The 12,747-nt window shown below is 47.9% G+C and overlaps 1 protein-coding gene across 9 annotated transcripts in view; it reads left to right on the top strand.

The window, feature by feature from the left end:
* The first annotated feature begins 2,821 nt into the window (after nucleotides 1-2,821).
* Nucleotides 2,822-12,747, top strand: part of tcf4 (transcription factor 4) — a 184,614-nt gene continuing 174,688 nt past the window's right edge. For 4 of the 9 annotated variants that reach the window (XM_086170647.1, XM_086170651.1, XM_086170645.1 and 1 more), the window contains exons 1-4: nucleotides 2,822-3,301; nucleotides 3,498-3,591; nucleotides 3,943-3,981; nucleotides 6,117-6,189. In XM_086170647.1, coding sequence (XP_086026773.1) covers nucleotides 3,520-3,591; nucleotides 3,943-3,981; nucleotides 6,117-6,189 — 184 coding nt within the window. In that variant the 5' untranslated portion in view covers nucleotides 2,822-3,301; nucleotides 3,498-3,519. The other 5 variants (XM_086170648.1, XM_086170652.1, XM_086170646.1 and 2 more) reach the window with 2 other exon arrangements.

Raw genomic sequence — 12,747 nt, 5'->3', positions numbered from 1 at the left:
TGAGCGAGAAGGAAGTGATGTCATCTCCGATGTAACGAGCCATTTCAAAAGATGACGCAACGATTGCTCTTTTAATTATCGGAGGTTAGCAAAGCAAGATGGACGGATTCCCAGCGTGGGCTTTTCTCCACGTTCTCCCTGCACCTGCATGGGTTCCTCAGGGTTCTCCAGGTTCCTCCTTCCAAGTCTTTGTGAATGAAAGGGTGGAGACATCCTGAGCTCGGACCGTCACCGAGCGTTCCTGCTCTCCTTCAAGGCTAACGCCGCCGACAGACTAAACCGAGCTACGATGTTTGTCTGCCGCATGCCTCCTCTCGCCGTTCACATGCTGATAACGGCGAAGGAGACGTTCGAGACGGAGCGTCCGCTTGAAAACCGATAATAATAACAGACGCGTCGCCAAAGGATACGACTTTAGCTCCTGACAAGGTTTACGCTTTCATTTTCTTCTCCCTCTCTGTTGTTGAGGATCGCATTCGTTCATCCGTTCCCAGCTGCCATTGGACGCTGGACCTGTCAATCAAAGGGTCTAGCGTTCACACGGCGGGACGATTCGGGGGTTCGGCGTCTTGTCCGAGGAAACCTCCGCGGGAGGAGCTGGGAAACGAACCGCCGGCCTTTTGACGTGAGGGACGACCGGGCCGCCGCCTGAGCCGCCGGCCAATCACGGGCCTCCGTTTCAAGCCGTCGCAGATTTGCCTCCTTCCTTTAAGATCCGGCTTCAACGGGAGCTTAGCGGATTAACGTCCCCGATTCTTCTCGCATTTCGTTCCCGCCCCGTCTCTCCCTCCCAAAAACCAATAAAGTCGCATTTTCTGACGCTAATAACCACGTCAAGATTTCTTGAATTCAAAAGAAATAGAATTAGAGACGTTTTTTTATCGTGACTTTTCACTCGGGAAGCCGAATCTGGGGTGAGGGAACTGGAATCGGTCGCCGGTTTGACCTCAGCGGCCGAAGTCCGGCTCCGACTGAGGCCTCCGGCGCCGACACGGGTCCGGGTCTGTGCCGTGTGGGGTTTCCATGGCGACGGCGTCGATCCGACGAGACGGCGGTCAACACGGTTTTTATGAGAATAGAGAACGTGAGACGCTTGAAGAGGAAATGAGACGGTTGCATCTCATTCAGTCTAAACTGCCAGATAGATAGATGGATGGATCAGCTATCGATCGATCAATAGATAGATAGATAGATAGATAGATAGATAGATAGATAGATAGATAGATCAGCTATCGATCGATCAATAGATAGATAGATAGATAGATAGATAGATAGATAGATAGATAGATAGATCAGCTATCAATCGATCAATTGATAGATAGACAGATAGATAGATAGATAGATAGATAGATAGATAGATAGATAGATAGATAGATAGATAGATAGATAGATAGATAGATCAGCTATCGATCGATCAATTGATAGATAGATAGATAGATGCAAACACACTATATTCATATAGTTGTGTGCCTCTATTTTTGTATACAGAGAACGAGATGGATAAATATCCACATATGTACACACACACACACACACACACACACACAAATATATGTGTACACATATATATATACATGAACACATATATATGCTTTAATGGTTCTCAGAGAAATGGATAAGTACATTCTCATGTATACACACACACACACACACACACATAGATAACCATGTTTGTCTATATTATAAATATGTGTGTGTGTGTGTGTGTGTGTGTGTGTGTGTGTATACATGAATTGCCGTATTGCTTCCTTTCCAAAGTGGGAATAAATCCACACACACATTGAGGTGAATTAGTGATTAGTGAACATTTAGAAAAACATACATGTGCTGAATGTGTGTGACATTTGATATTGTTGGCATGGTGATCCAAGCAGGCGCCGCCGCCGCCGCCAACGCCTCCGCTGACACCGAAGCGGCGTCCCCGGGATCCGAGCATCGCTTAAAAACCAACCGTCGACTTCCTGCGTTTTCCGCAGATTTCCATCCTCACAATCAGCTGTTTGGGTGAAATGACCCGACGCCGGCGTTTACTTGCGGTCGGACCCGATTGGTCGGCTCGAGACCCGCGGAGGTCAGCGGGGAGACGCCTCGGGCCTGACGCCTCGACAAGCCTGTTTTATTTCCTTTTCCAGAGGAAACCTGCGCATGCGGAGCGCGATTTAAGCCGAAATAGGTCGGCGGTGCGACGGCACGCTGTTTGGCGGCGAAAAAAAGAGCAAAGTTTCACCAAATATCTGCGGGTTTTGGCGCCGTGACGGGCGTGACCGATTAAAACATGTGGAAATAAACATGCGGGAGACAAAATGATAAATATTTTGCGACTGATTTGATCCAGAAAAAAAAAGTTGTTTGTTTGTTTCCGAGCTGCAAAGGAAGACAAGTAAAGCTTTTGTTGTTGTTTTTTTTTCCTTGCTAAATTAGCCTCATTAGCACAGAGGTGGGAATCCACAGCCAATCACGGCGCCGATCAGCCGATCAATCAAAGCGAATAGTCCTAACATTTATTTCTTTCCGCAGCAGATCATCTCTTCCCCCTCTCTCTCTCTCCCCGGCAGCGGCGTTGGACCGGAGTGTGTGTTAGGTGGCCGCACCGACACACTCCTCACACCCAGGCTGCTCCGGACGCACATGGGCTCCGTGCTGCGCGCCCGGGGATCTTCAGGAGCCGCAGCCGCGCGGAGGCGACCCTCGGCCGGCCAGGAGCAGCGCGCAGCCCCGCCTGGATCGTCCGCTTGACGCGCCGCCGAAAAAAACTATTTTTATTTGAGAAAAAAAAAAAAAAAAAAGCCGATCTTCCTCTCGGACAGGCTCTTCCTCTCCCTTTTTGCTTTCTTTTTTTTTTTCTCTCTTTTTTTTTTTTACACCGGAGCCCGACGGCCAGTCGCCGCGGACGATCCGCGCCTTGACGCGGCGGAGCTCGGACTTCTCCGCCCGGCGGTGGCAAGAAGAGGGGGAATGAATAAATAATAATAAAAAAAAAACCAACAACAACAACCGAGGAAAAAAGAGGACACACACCCTTCCCGCTCCCCTCCTCTTCCTCATTATTTCCTGTCTTTCTTTCACTTTTTTTCTCTTCTTTCGCCCCCCCGCCTCCACCAGCGCCGCCGCCGAACCAGGAACCGGAGCCTCCCGCTCCTTCGAGGATGAACCACGACTAGATTTTGCGATCGAACCCTTGAGGTTTTAATTTTTTTTTTTCTTTTTTAAACATTTTTTTGTTATTATTTTTCTTGTTTTTTTTTTTTTTTACTGGATTTATCTGTCGCCGGTGGAGGAGAAAGGAATCCGGAGCGGAGCGGTGCGCACAAAAAAAAAAAAGAAAGCGAGAGAGAGAGAGAGAGAGAGAGAGACGGGGTTCTTCCTGCTTTCCTCTACCTCCCTCTCCATCCATCCATCCATCCATCCATCTATCTATCCATCTATCCGTCCATCCGTCCATCCAACTATCCTCCCCCGTCCATCCACGTCTCCCGTCTCTCTCCATGTTCTTGTAGGTCCGCGGGATTCGGGGCTAAAATGCACCACCAGCAGCGGATGGCAGCTCTGGGCACCGACAAGGAGCTGAGCGACCTGCTGGACTTCAGCGCGGTGAGGAACCCCCCTGAAAAATAGACAAAAAGCGCATGCATGATCGATTGTATTGATTGGTTCGGCTGCAGGCTCCGATCAGACGCCGGGGAGGGGAGTGGGGGGGGGGGGGAGGGTACCCCCCTCCCCCTGCAGCCAGCGCTGTTTACACCCCCCTTTTTTTAAATGACTTGCAATATTATCACCCTTAAAGCCTGTTTAAGTTTAAAAAAAAAAAAAAAAAAAAGAAAAAGTTTGAAGTAACTCAACAGCAAAGTGTGCATATTGTTTGTTCCTCTGTGTGTGTGTGTGTGTGTGTGTGCGTGTTAGAGATAACTGTGATGCTGCATTGGTAATTTTGTTGTCTTATAGATGCGAAACAGCGATTTGAAAATGTTCCCAACATCCATGGTAGTATATCTCATTTTCAGTCACTTTTCCCTTCATGTGTAGGATGATGATGATGATGATGATGATGATGACGATGATGATGATGATGATGTTGATGAATCCTGCTCTGTCTGATAGGCCGTAGAGAGGAAAGAAAGGCTTCTATTTTCTTTTATACCTTTTTATTTTCCCGTCTGTCTGTGTGAGTTTCCAGGCCGCCCCCTCCCCTCCCCTCCATGCACTATTTCCGAGTGTTTCAGATGCGAAAGGCTTGACGTTGAACGGACAGAAGAAGGAAAAAAGAAAGGATGACGGAAAGGGAATGTGTTTCTTTTTTCCTTCCCTCCACCGTTTTCGCTCGTTCGAAAACCGAACCGAAAAAAAAAAAAAAAAAAAAAAAAGCAAAAACGGCGTGGGTTTTGACAAGAACGGCTGCTGGTGTGGTTGAACTTAACGCACAGGAAACGGCCCCCCCTCCCCTCCCCTCCCCTCCCCTCCCATCCCTCGCTCGCTCGCTCGCTCTCGGCCATGTTTTCTCCTCCTCCCCCTCTGGGAGCAACTTTGGTCTGAAGAGAAGGAGGAGGGTGAACTGAGATACACCGAGGAGAGAGAGAGAGAGAGAGAGAAGTTTTAATCCCGTTATGAAACCCGGATGCAGATTCTGGATGCAGACGATGGGATGACAAGATGTAGACGGCGTGATGCTGGACGCAGGGAGGCGGGAAACTTCTCAAACCCCCCGGAATATGGAAATATAATCGATATGATCAATGCATGCCTTTGGATTTATCGTCCTGAGCGGGGCGGGAGGTCGCAGCCGAGGCCCGGAAAATCTCCGAATATCACGCCGATATTTTGGATTCCGACGCACGCCGGCGGCTCGGTGTGTTTCCCCGACGTGGGATGCAGACGTGGCGGCGCTAGTCGTCTTTTTTAAGGCGCGGGAGGGGTTGATTTAAATCCAAACCTTATTTCAAAACAAAAAAAAAAATCGAATCAAATTGTCGGCGTGATTCCGATGCGACTCACACTTTGCATCCCTTCAACCATTTTCCAAAATAATGATAATAAAACGATTTAAATTGACGCGCGAGTGAAGGCGGCAGGTAGATTTTTATATCGAAATTTGAAATCCCAGGTTTTTCCCCCGGTCGCTGTCAGAGTCTGTCGAGAAGCAGTCGAAGGCCTCTAGCGGCCGATAATCCCGATCCCGCCCTCTTGCGTCCGGCCGGGATCCCGTTCCCGCTCGCAACGGAAAAGCTCTTCGCATCTGAAAAGTGTGAGCTCGCCGTCGCCGAGAACCCCCCCATCACCTTTACGATGCTTACCGGGGTGGGAGCGGGGTCGTCTGCCGGGGTCCGGGGAAGCTCGGCGGGGATCGGCTTCCGTCTGTCTCCGCGTGGGCTTGATGTTCCTGTTTAGAGCAGATGGCGTCTAGCTACGATCATTATCCTCCATCTTTAAGTCAGATATCAAGTAGTGTCGAGGCGTCTCATTCCAGAAGAGTCCGCGGAAACGTTCGCCGAAGGCCCGGATTGGCGCGTTCGTGTCCCCCTGAAAGTAGCGGCGAAATCCCGAGTCTGGTGGAAACGGCGTCCAGAACTCGAGAATGGACTCAAGTTAGCCGGCTCTCCGTTAGCTGCGATGCTAACGAGAAAAGACTCGTCCGGCGGGTCCTCCGGATGACCGAACGTCGTCCAGGACGATTCCACGCTTCGGTATTTCTCAGAAGATCCCGACCGAGGTCCTCCCTCCTCTCGGAGTTGTTGACATTAGCTCCAACGAGCTATTTGGCTGGAGGCCTCAGATGGACCCCTGAGGAGCGCCCGGACCTGGAAGGGACTCGGGAAGGATTGGATGTCGGGCGATACGAGGCTTTACGACGCTTCGTACCCTCCTTGTAGCTCAGGAGGAGCCTCCGCCGATCAGACCTGATGCTAAACAAACTGCGGAAACGCCTAAAATTGGACGAAGCGCCGTCTTTCAGGGGGACGTAGACCAACGATTCGATTCGTCGTCGCTTCTCGGCCAAACGTTTCCCCCGGCGCGTCGGAATGAGGCGCCTCGAGCGTAGCTGCGGCGATGTCCTCTGTGGTCTTGCAAGCTCTGCGGCGTCGGCGCTCTCCGTGGTAACCTGCGCTCTGTTTGTCTTATAGATGTTTTCCCCTCCTGTTAGCAGTGGAAAGAACGGGCCGACCTCCCTGGGGAGCGGACATTTCTCCGGCTCAAGTACGTCAGCCTCGCCGCCCCTCCACCCTCTTCTCTTTCCACCCTCGTACACCTGCTTGCCGGTGCGAAGCTGCTTCCTCTTTTTATTTTCCTTACGCGGGGAACCCGAGCTGAGACGATCGCTCGTCTACGTCTTGCGTTGTGTTTGTCAGACCTGCGGTTTGACGCCTTGACCTTGTTTCTGAAGGTGTACTTCTTCAAGCGGTACTCGGTTGTACTGCGGTTTTTGCACAAAAGGGCTACTCGGTGCCACGTCAACGTTCCGACGGGCGTCTTTCACTTTGTTGCTTTGACAGAAAAGAACTTGTTTTGAATGGAGGAGCATTGCAGGAGGTTTTCCGGAGACCCGGAACGGGCCGGATTTAGGAACCAGACGGCAAAACACGTGATTTAGGGAGTAAATGGTTGAATATCCGTCTGTTCATCCACTCATTCATACATTTATTCATTTATCAGGCTGCTGTAAGCAGCTGTTTTGTCCTGCTAGTTTGTTTGCAATAATCTGTGTATATTGTTCTTTTTTTTTTTACACTATCTGATATTTTTAAATTGATTTCATTATTTTTTTTTTTACAATTATTTTTTAAAGAGCAGTGAATTCTATTCTGTGATTGGCTGGGACTCCACCTCTGAAGGATGGATAGATAATGAATGAATGAATGAATCACTCTATATGAAGATCCAAACATGCAATATTTGGCACATCTTAGATGAAGGAGCTGCATTGTTTCATGTGTGTGTGTGTGTGTGTGTGTGTGTGTGTGTGTGTGTGTAGGCTTTGAAAAGTGACAGACTCGTACAGAAGTTAAATTGTCATTCATTCATTCCCAGTTTTCATCACTCAGTGACTTTTTGACATTCGGTCACTGCTGAATCCATCAACCCTCACACACACACACACACACACACACACACACACACACACACACACTAAAAGTAACTGCTCCCTGAACACGCGTGTCATGGACATGGAGCATGACGACGACGATCATGTCTGACCGACCGGAGAAAAACTCTGATGGCCAGATTTGATTTTGACCTTCTGCACAAACGGAGACTTTCTATTGGACCGATTATTGATCAGTGATTCCAATATTACCGCACGCACAGACCTGATTGGCCGTTTGCGTCTTTGCTTCCCGCTTGGAAACACCTTGTTGTTGTGTATCATGATTTATACAACAAGCTACGAGCCGGGAGGACGGCGGTGGCGTCGGCACGCCTGTTCTCCTGAGCAAGTTGCGCCCGGGAGCCATTTTGTTCGTTTTTCCTGGAACACAAAGAGGCTCGTGTGGCGTCTTTTGTTTGCCGCTCGCTCGCGAGGACGTCGTCGCTCGCGAGTGTCGGTTTCCGCGATGTTGTTTGCTGTCGTGCGGCGAATGCAAACACCGAGCAGGACAACAAATGTTACCGGTTTGGGGAGGAAAAAAAAAAAAAAAAAAAAAAAGGGCTTAATTTTTGTTGACTTTGCTTGCGCGCGTGTGTGTCTTTATTTTCGATTCGTTTTATATGGAACAACACACACATTTCTTTGGCACACACATGCACAAGATGCATCACCCACACACACACACACACATTCTGCTCACCCCTGCTGTGGCTTTCTGCAGGCCTCGGCATTTTGATGAGCCCAACGCTGTTTGTGAATGCAGCTAATTAGAACTCCATAGACCCACACAGCCGTCAGAGCAGCGGTTTGCAAAGACAAGGACGAGGCCGGAGGCTGCGACACGCCGACGCCCGAGACTCTTCACTCTTTTTCTTCTTTTGTTTCCTTGCTGCAGGTGAACAGTTGTGACTCTCGACGTGAGAAAGGCTCGATTTTAACCTCCGTGCAGGCGCGCAATCTCGGGTATCGATGGGAAAAAAATGGCCCGATTCTCGCCCGGACGTTCAAACAAGTCAGATTTAGGTCGCGCCAGAAGGTGTCTGGTTGGAGTCTCCATGCTCTCCCCATGTGACAGGGTGAATGCTAGCATGCGTCTACAGAATGAGCGAGTAGATGGTGATACTTCTTTATCGTCTTTATCTGTGGCCCCGCGATGGATCCGGGTGGAACCCCGCCTCGCGCCCCTCACCCTAACCCCGGCCGCGGGATTAGCGGTATGGATATAAATGAAGGAAAAAACAGATGTCGCTAGTGACCGTATTTCCCGTTATCCCGCTACAACGTTCAGCGGGGTTGAGTCTATCAATAAACAAGAATGTAATCCTTCACGTGACCCAAATGTCAGAGTTAACAGGCTCTATTTTTGTGAATCCTGGGATGGCGAGATGGTAAACATGGTCCGCAGAACACGTCGGGATACATTTGGACACATACGCATTGTATGTGGTCTCGCCTCATATACTCTATTTTTGTCGCCTTTGAACGCGACACGGTTTTGGAAATGCCACGGGGAGTTTGACGGACACGTTGATACGCGGTTGTTTTCGCTCGCCGGACGGCGTTTGGTTTTTCTTGGCCTCTCCGGAGCGCCGCCTTTCCAACGCTTTCCATAAGCGACTGCGGCGGACATACCGCGGCAGTTCACCGAAGGTAACGTTTAAGCTTCCTGGGTTTGTTCCTTCGCGACCCGCAGCTTCTGCTCGGATCAGATAAATTTAGAGCGCGTGGAAACTGAGTCTTCCGTTGTTTTTCCGAATGTCGTTTGTAATTTTGACCTATTTGATTATCGGGGATCGTCGTCGAGCCCCGGTTCTTAGATTCGTGCCCATAAAGTGCGACTTTTGGGCTTTTCCGAAAAGAGGCGCCGCTCAAACGGGGAGGTTGTCGGTTCAATTCCCGGCTCCCACCGTCTGCGCGCCAAAGTCCTCGGGCCGGACGCCAGATCTCCAGTTGCTCCCCGTGGTTTGGTTCGTGCATGTCGAAGGGGTGAACGCCATCCGTTGTAAAGTGAGGTGGACGCCAAAGCCACAATCGGAGGCTTTGGTGAAAATTGAAAACAGGGATTCCAACCTGAGCGGTACTGTGATTAGCGCTTTCTCCTCACAGCTGGAAGGTTCCTGGTCGGGTTCCTCCAGGTTCTCCCGCGGTCCAAAATCCTGTAGGAAGTTCATTGGAGTCGCCTGATGAATGAATGAATGAATGAATGAAAGGTTGAAACCGTTTGTTCTCAGACCGATTCCATCACCCGGGAAAACTTCTCATCACGACCGATATTATTTTATTGCACCTCCTGGAGGTTCAAAGGTTCTCTCCAGCCCAGCTGCTCCGTTTTATTGAGTATTTTGTCTTCACAAATGACCTCACGGCAACAGTCTTTTGGCTTCGTGGATGCAGCTCCGCCTGGGAAGCCGTGGATATTATTTGGCCTTGGCTGGCTGTAATAATCGACAGCTCCTTATCGTCTGTCCCAGAACGTTTGGAAACGGCCCGTGCGCAAAGTTTTTCTGGAAAACAAGAAAAAATAGAAGTCTGGCTGCGATTCGTTAGATGGTATCGGTCAAATTTCAGTTTCAAAATGATTGGTTCAGTGCAAACCGGCCCGCGTGCAGCTCCTATTAGCTCTGAGCCAGAATTATATCGGTGGAAAAAAAAAAAAACGGTGAGATTTATGACGCTATCGTGGCATCGTGTTGTGTTTATTAAATTTTGGAAGCGTCCATTAATCGTAGCCGGCACCGGTCGGCGCTCCCCACTTTTTTACCACCAGACCTGAGTAAATCACCGTTTCGGTCATCCCGTCTTGGGACAGATCACATGGTTTCGCTGTTTTATATCGAATTTAGAAAGTCAATTAAAGAGCGAAACGTAAACGGCGGAGTTCCTCAGGGCTTGATTCCGGGGCCGCCTTCATTTCTCAAATCGCCCAGGTTTCATTTGATAATGAAACCACCGACTCCTCGAACCAGACGCAGGAGTCAGCTGACCTTCTGACCTTCTGAGGACACCGAGGAGCCGGTTGTTCGTCTTCATCCAGCGTCGGACAAATATCACACGGATTCCGGTTCTATTACTCTTTTAGCGACCGCAACCTGGACCCTGACAGACGTCCTCCAGGCCGGGTCGGATCAGGAAACAAAGCGTTCAAGAGGAACCCAAAGAGTTGGACGTTTCTGCTCAACACCTTTTTTAGGACCGATACGAGCATTCACTCATTCACTCATGCTGGAGCTTGTCTGGTTTGGGGTTCACAGGGACCGTCCATCCATCCATCGGGTCATTCACCCCTCGTTTGTGGACCATCGGGCATGTTTTTGGACCGAAACCCGGAGAACACGGAGACTCCGCACGGAAAGGCTTCCGGAAGGGGACGTCGCTGCGAGGTGGAAGCGCTAACCGCTGCGCCGCCCCGATGTTAGCATTTGGCTTGATATTTGTAATGGTCTGAGCGATTCGAAGGCCTGAAGGGTCTTGGCTTTTGCGCTCAGTCGCTACAAAAGTGCCTTTCCTGGTTTCCATGTTATGATGGCGACGTCGGCCGACGCGTCGTCACAATCGCCGCTAACCGTTCGGAGCCCTTTCTTGCGCGCGATCGTTTGATATGACGTGATGTACAAAGCGCTCGGTATCTCGCGATGTTTTACATCCATATTATCATAATGAAAAGCCTTAAGTATTCAAGGGTACGTCGATTATATTCACTTTAAGCCGAACCAGCCGCGTGTCTACCTTCCGTGTAATTACCACGGTGGAGCTGCAGGCAGGAAACAGAACCCGCTTCTATCTTTTCCCCGTTCTGTTCAATTAGCTCCCATTAGAGAGCCCTGCACAGAGCCCTTGTGTGTGTGTGTGTGTGTGTGTGTGTGAGCATGACAGGCGTCATCAATTGATGGTGTATGTCTCTACATGACATGGAAATGAGAGGGTGAACGGTTGTAGGTCTGTATTTGTGGTGGATCTGCGTGGGCTGAACCCTCGCAGGAGGTTCAGCGGCGACGTCCAGACGCCGTCCAGACGCGAAGGTCTCTTTACGGCGTTGGAATCGGTGTAGAACCTGGATGAGAAGGTGAACTCGGTGTTGGCGCCCGTCTGGCTCGAGGACCCACGGATTGTTAGCCGGGTTACGTTTTTCTCTATTTCCCTATTCTTTTATAAGTGGGACTCGCGTTGTGCAATTTGAACCAGTTTTTGACCTGATTTTTTTTTTTTTTTCTTCCTTTTTTTTTCGTTCCGCACGCCGGTATTTGGGAACACAATGCATCATGCGGAAGGAGGAGCCGGCGGCCAGATGTCTAAACTTGCCGAGGGTGCAGAGGGACGATCTTTCTATGTTCTCCCGTCGGTGGAAACGTTTGAAACGATAATCCGCATCGGGTTCCGGCTTTAGGTCGACGCGTCATCGGCCGATCCGGCGGCAGATCTGCGGCGTCATCCCTCCGTGGCGCCGGACATCCTTGGGTTTTCGGTCCTCGAGCGACCGACCGTCCCGTCTCGCGGAGGTTTTTCGAAGGTCGAAAGATAAAAACGAGACGGGATTTGTGATCGCTTCTCTTCTTCGCCGCTCTTCAAATGAAAGCTCTAATTGTTGTGATACCGATTCGTATTTCGTCACCTTGCGAAACCTAGACTCGGGCTGGAGAGGGAAGATTGTGTGGCCTCTCTTCCACCTGTGGCTCCGTCACTTCAGTCTGGAGCGTTTGACAAGAATAATCACTATTATAGTAATAATTATTATTGTTTTTGTGCTTCTCCTTCTACTACAACAACTATATTATATTATATTATATTATATTATATTATATTATATTATATTATATTATGTTGTGTTATATTATATTATATTATATTATATTATATTATATGATATTACATTATATTATATTATATTATATTATGTTATATTATATTATATTATTTTATATTATTGTATTATTATTATTAACATTCGGGTTATTATTATTATAATTATATTATTATTATTATTATTATTATTATTATTGTTGTTGTTATTATACCACTACTTCTGCTACAACTACTACTACTACTGCTATTAATAATAATCTTCATAATAAATGTTCTATTCTATTCTATTCTATTCTATTCTATTCTATTCTATTATTATTGTTATTGTTATTACACTACTTATTATATTACTACTTCTACTACTCCTACTCCTACTACTACTACTACTACTACTACTACTTATACTGCTACTTCTGCTACAACTACTACTACTACTGCTGATAATAATAATCATAATAATAAATGTTTTCTTATTATTATTATAAGAAGCCAGAGATGTCCAGGGAGTCGTCAAAAAGCATTAAACATGTTTAAGTGATTTGAAAATAAATGAAGAGTAACAGATAATAATAATAAGATAAGATAAGATATACTTTAATGAAATTATAAGGGGAAATTATTTTGTCACAGCAGCGTAACACTTATAGTATCAATGAATATGAATATAAATTGAGAGACAATTAGAAGACAATTAAGATAGAAAAAGACATCCACAAATAAATAGACAGCCGATTCAACAACAACAACAACAACAACAAGAATAACAACAACAACAACAACAACAACAACAACAACAACAAGGATACAAATAGACGACCAAAAATGACAACAAAACAACATAAACAGAGTTACAATAGCAATGACAAATA

The sequence above is a fragment of the Fistularia commersonii genome, chromosome 23 (assembly GCF_037954325.1).
Source record: "Fistularia commersonii isolate RoL2024-O1a breed Wild chromosome 23, RoL_Fcom_v1.0, whole genome shotgun sequence".
Lineage (NCBI taxonomy): Eukaryota > Metazoa > Chordata > Actinopteri > Syngnathiformes > Fistulariidae > Fistularia > Fistularia commersonii.
The sequence above is the reverse complement of the archived record's forward strand: the minus strand, read 5'-3'. Positions and strand labels throughout refer to the sequence as shown.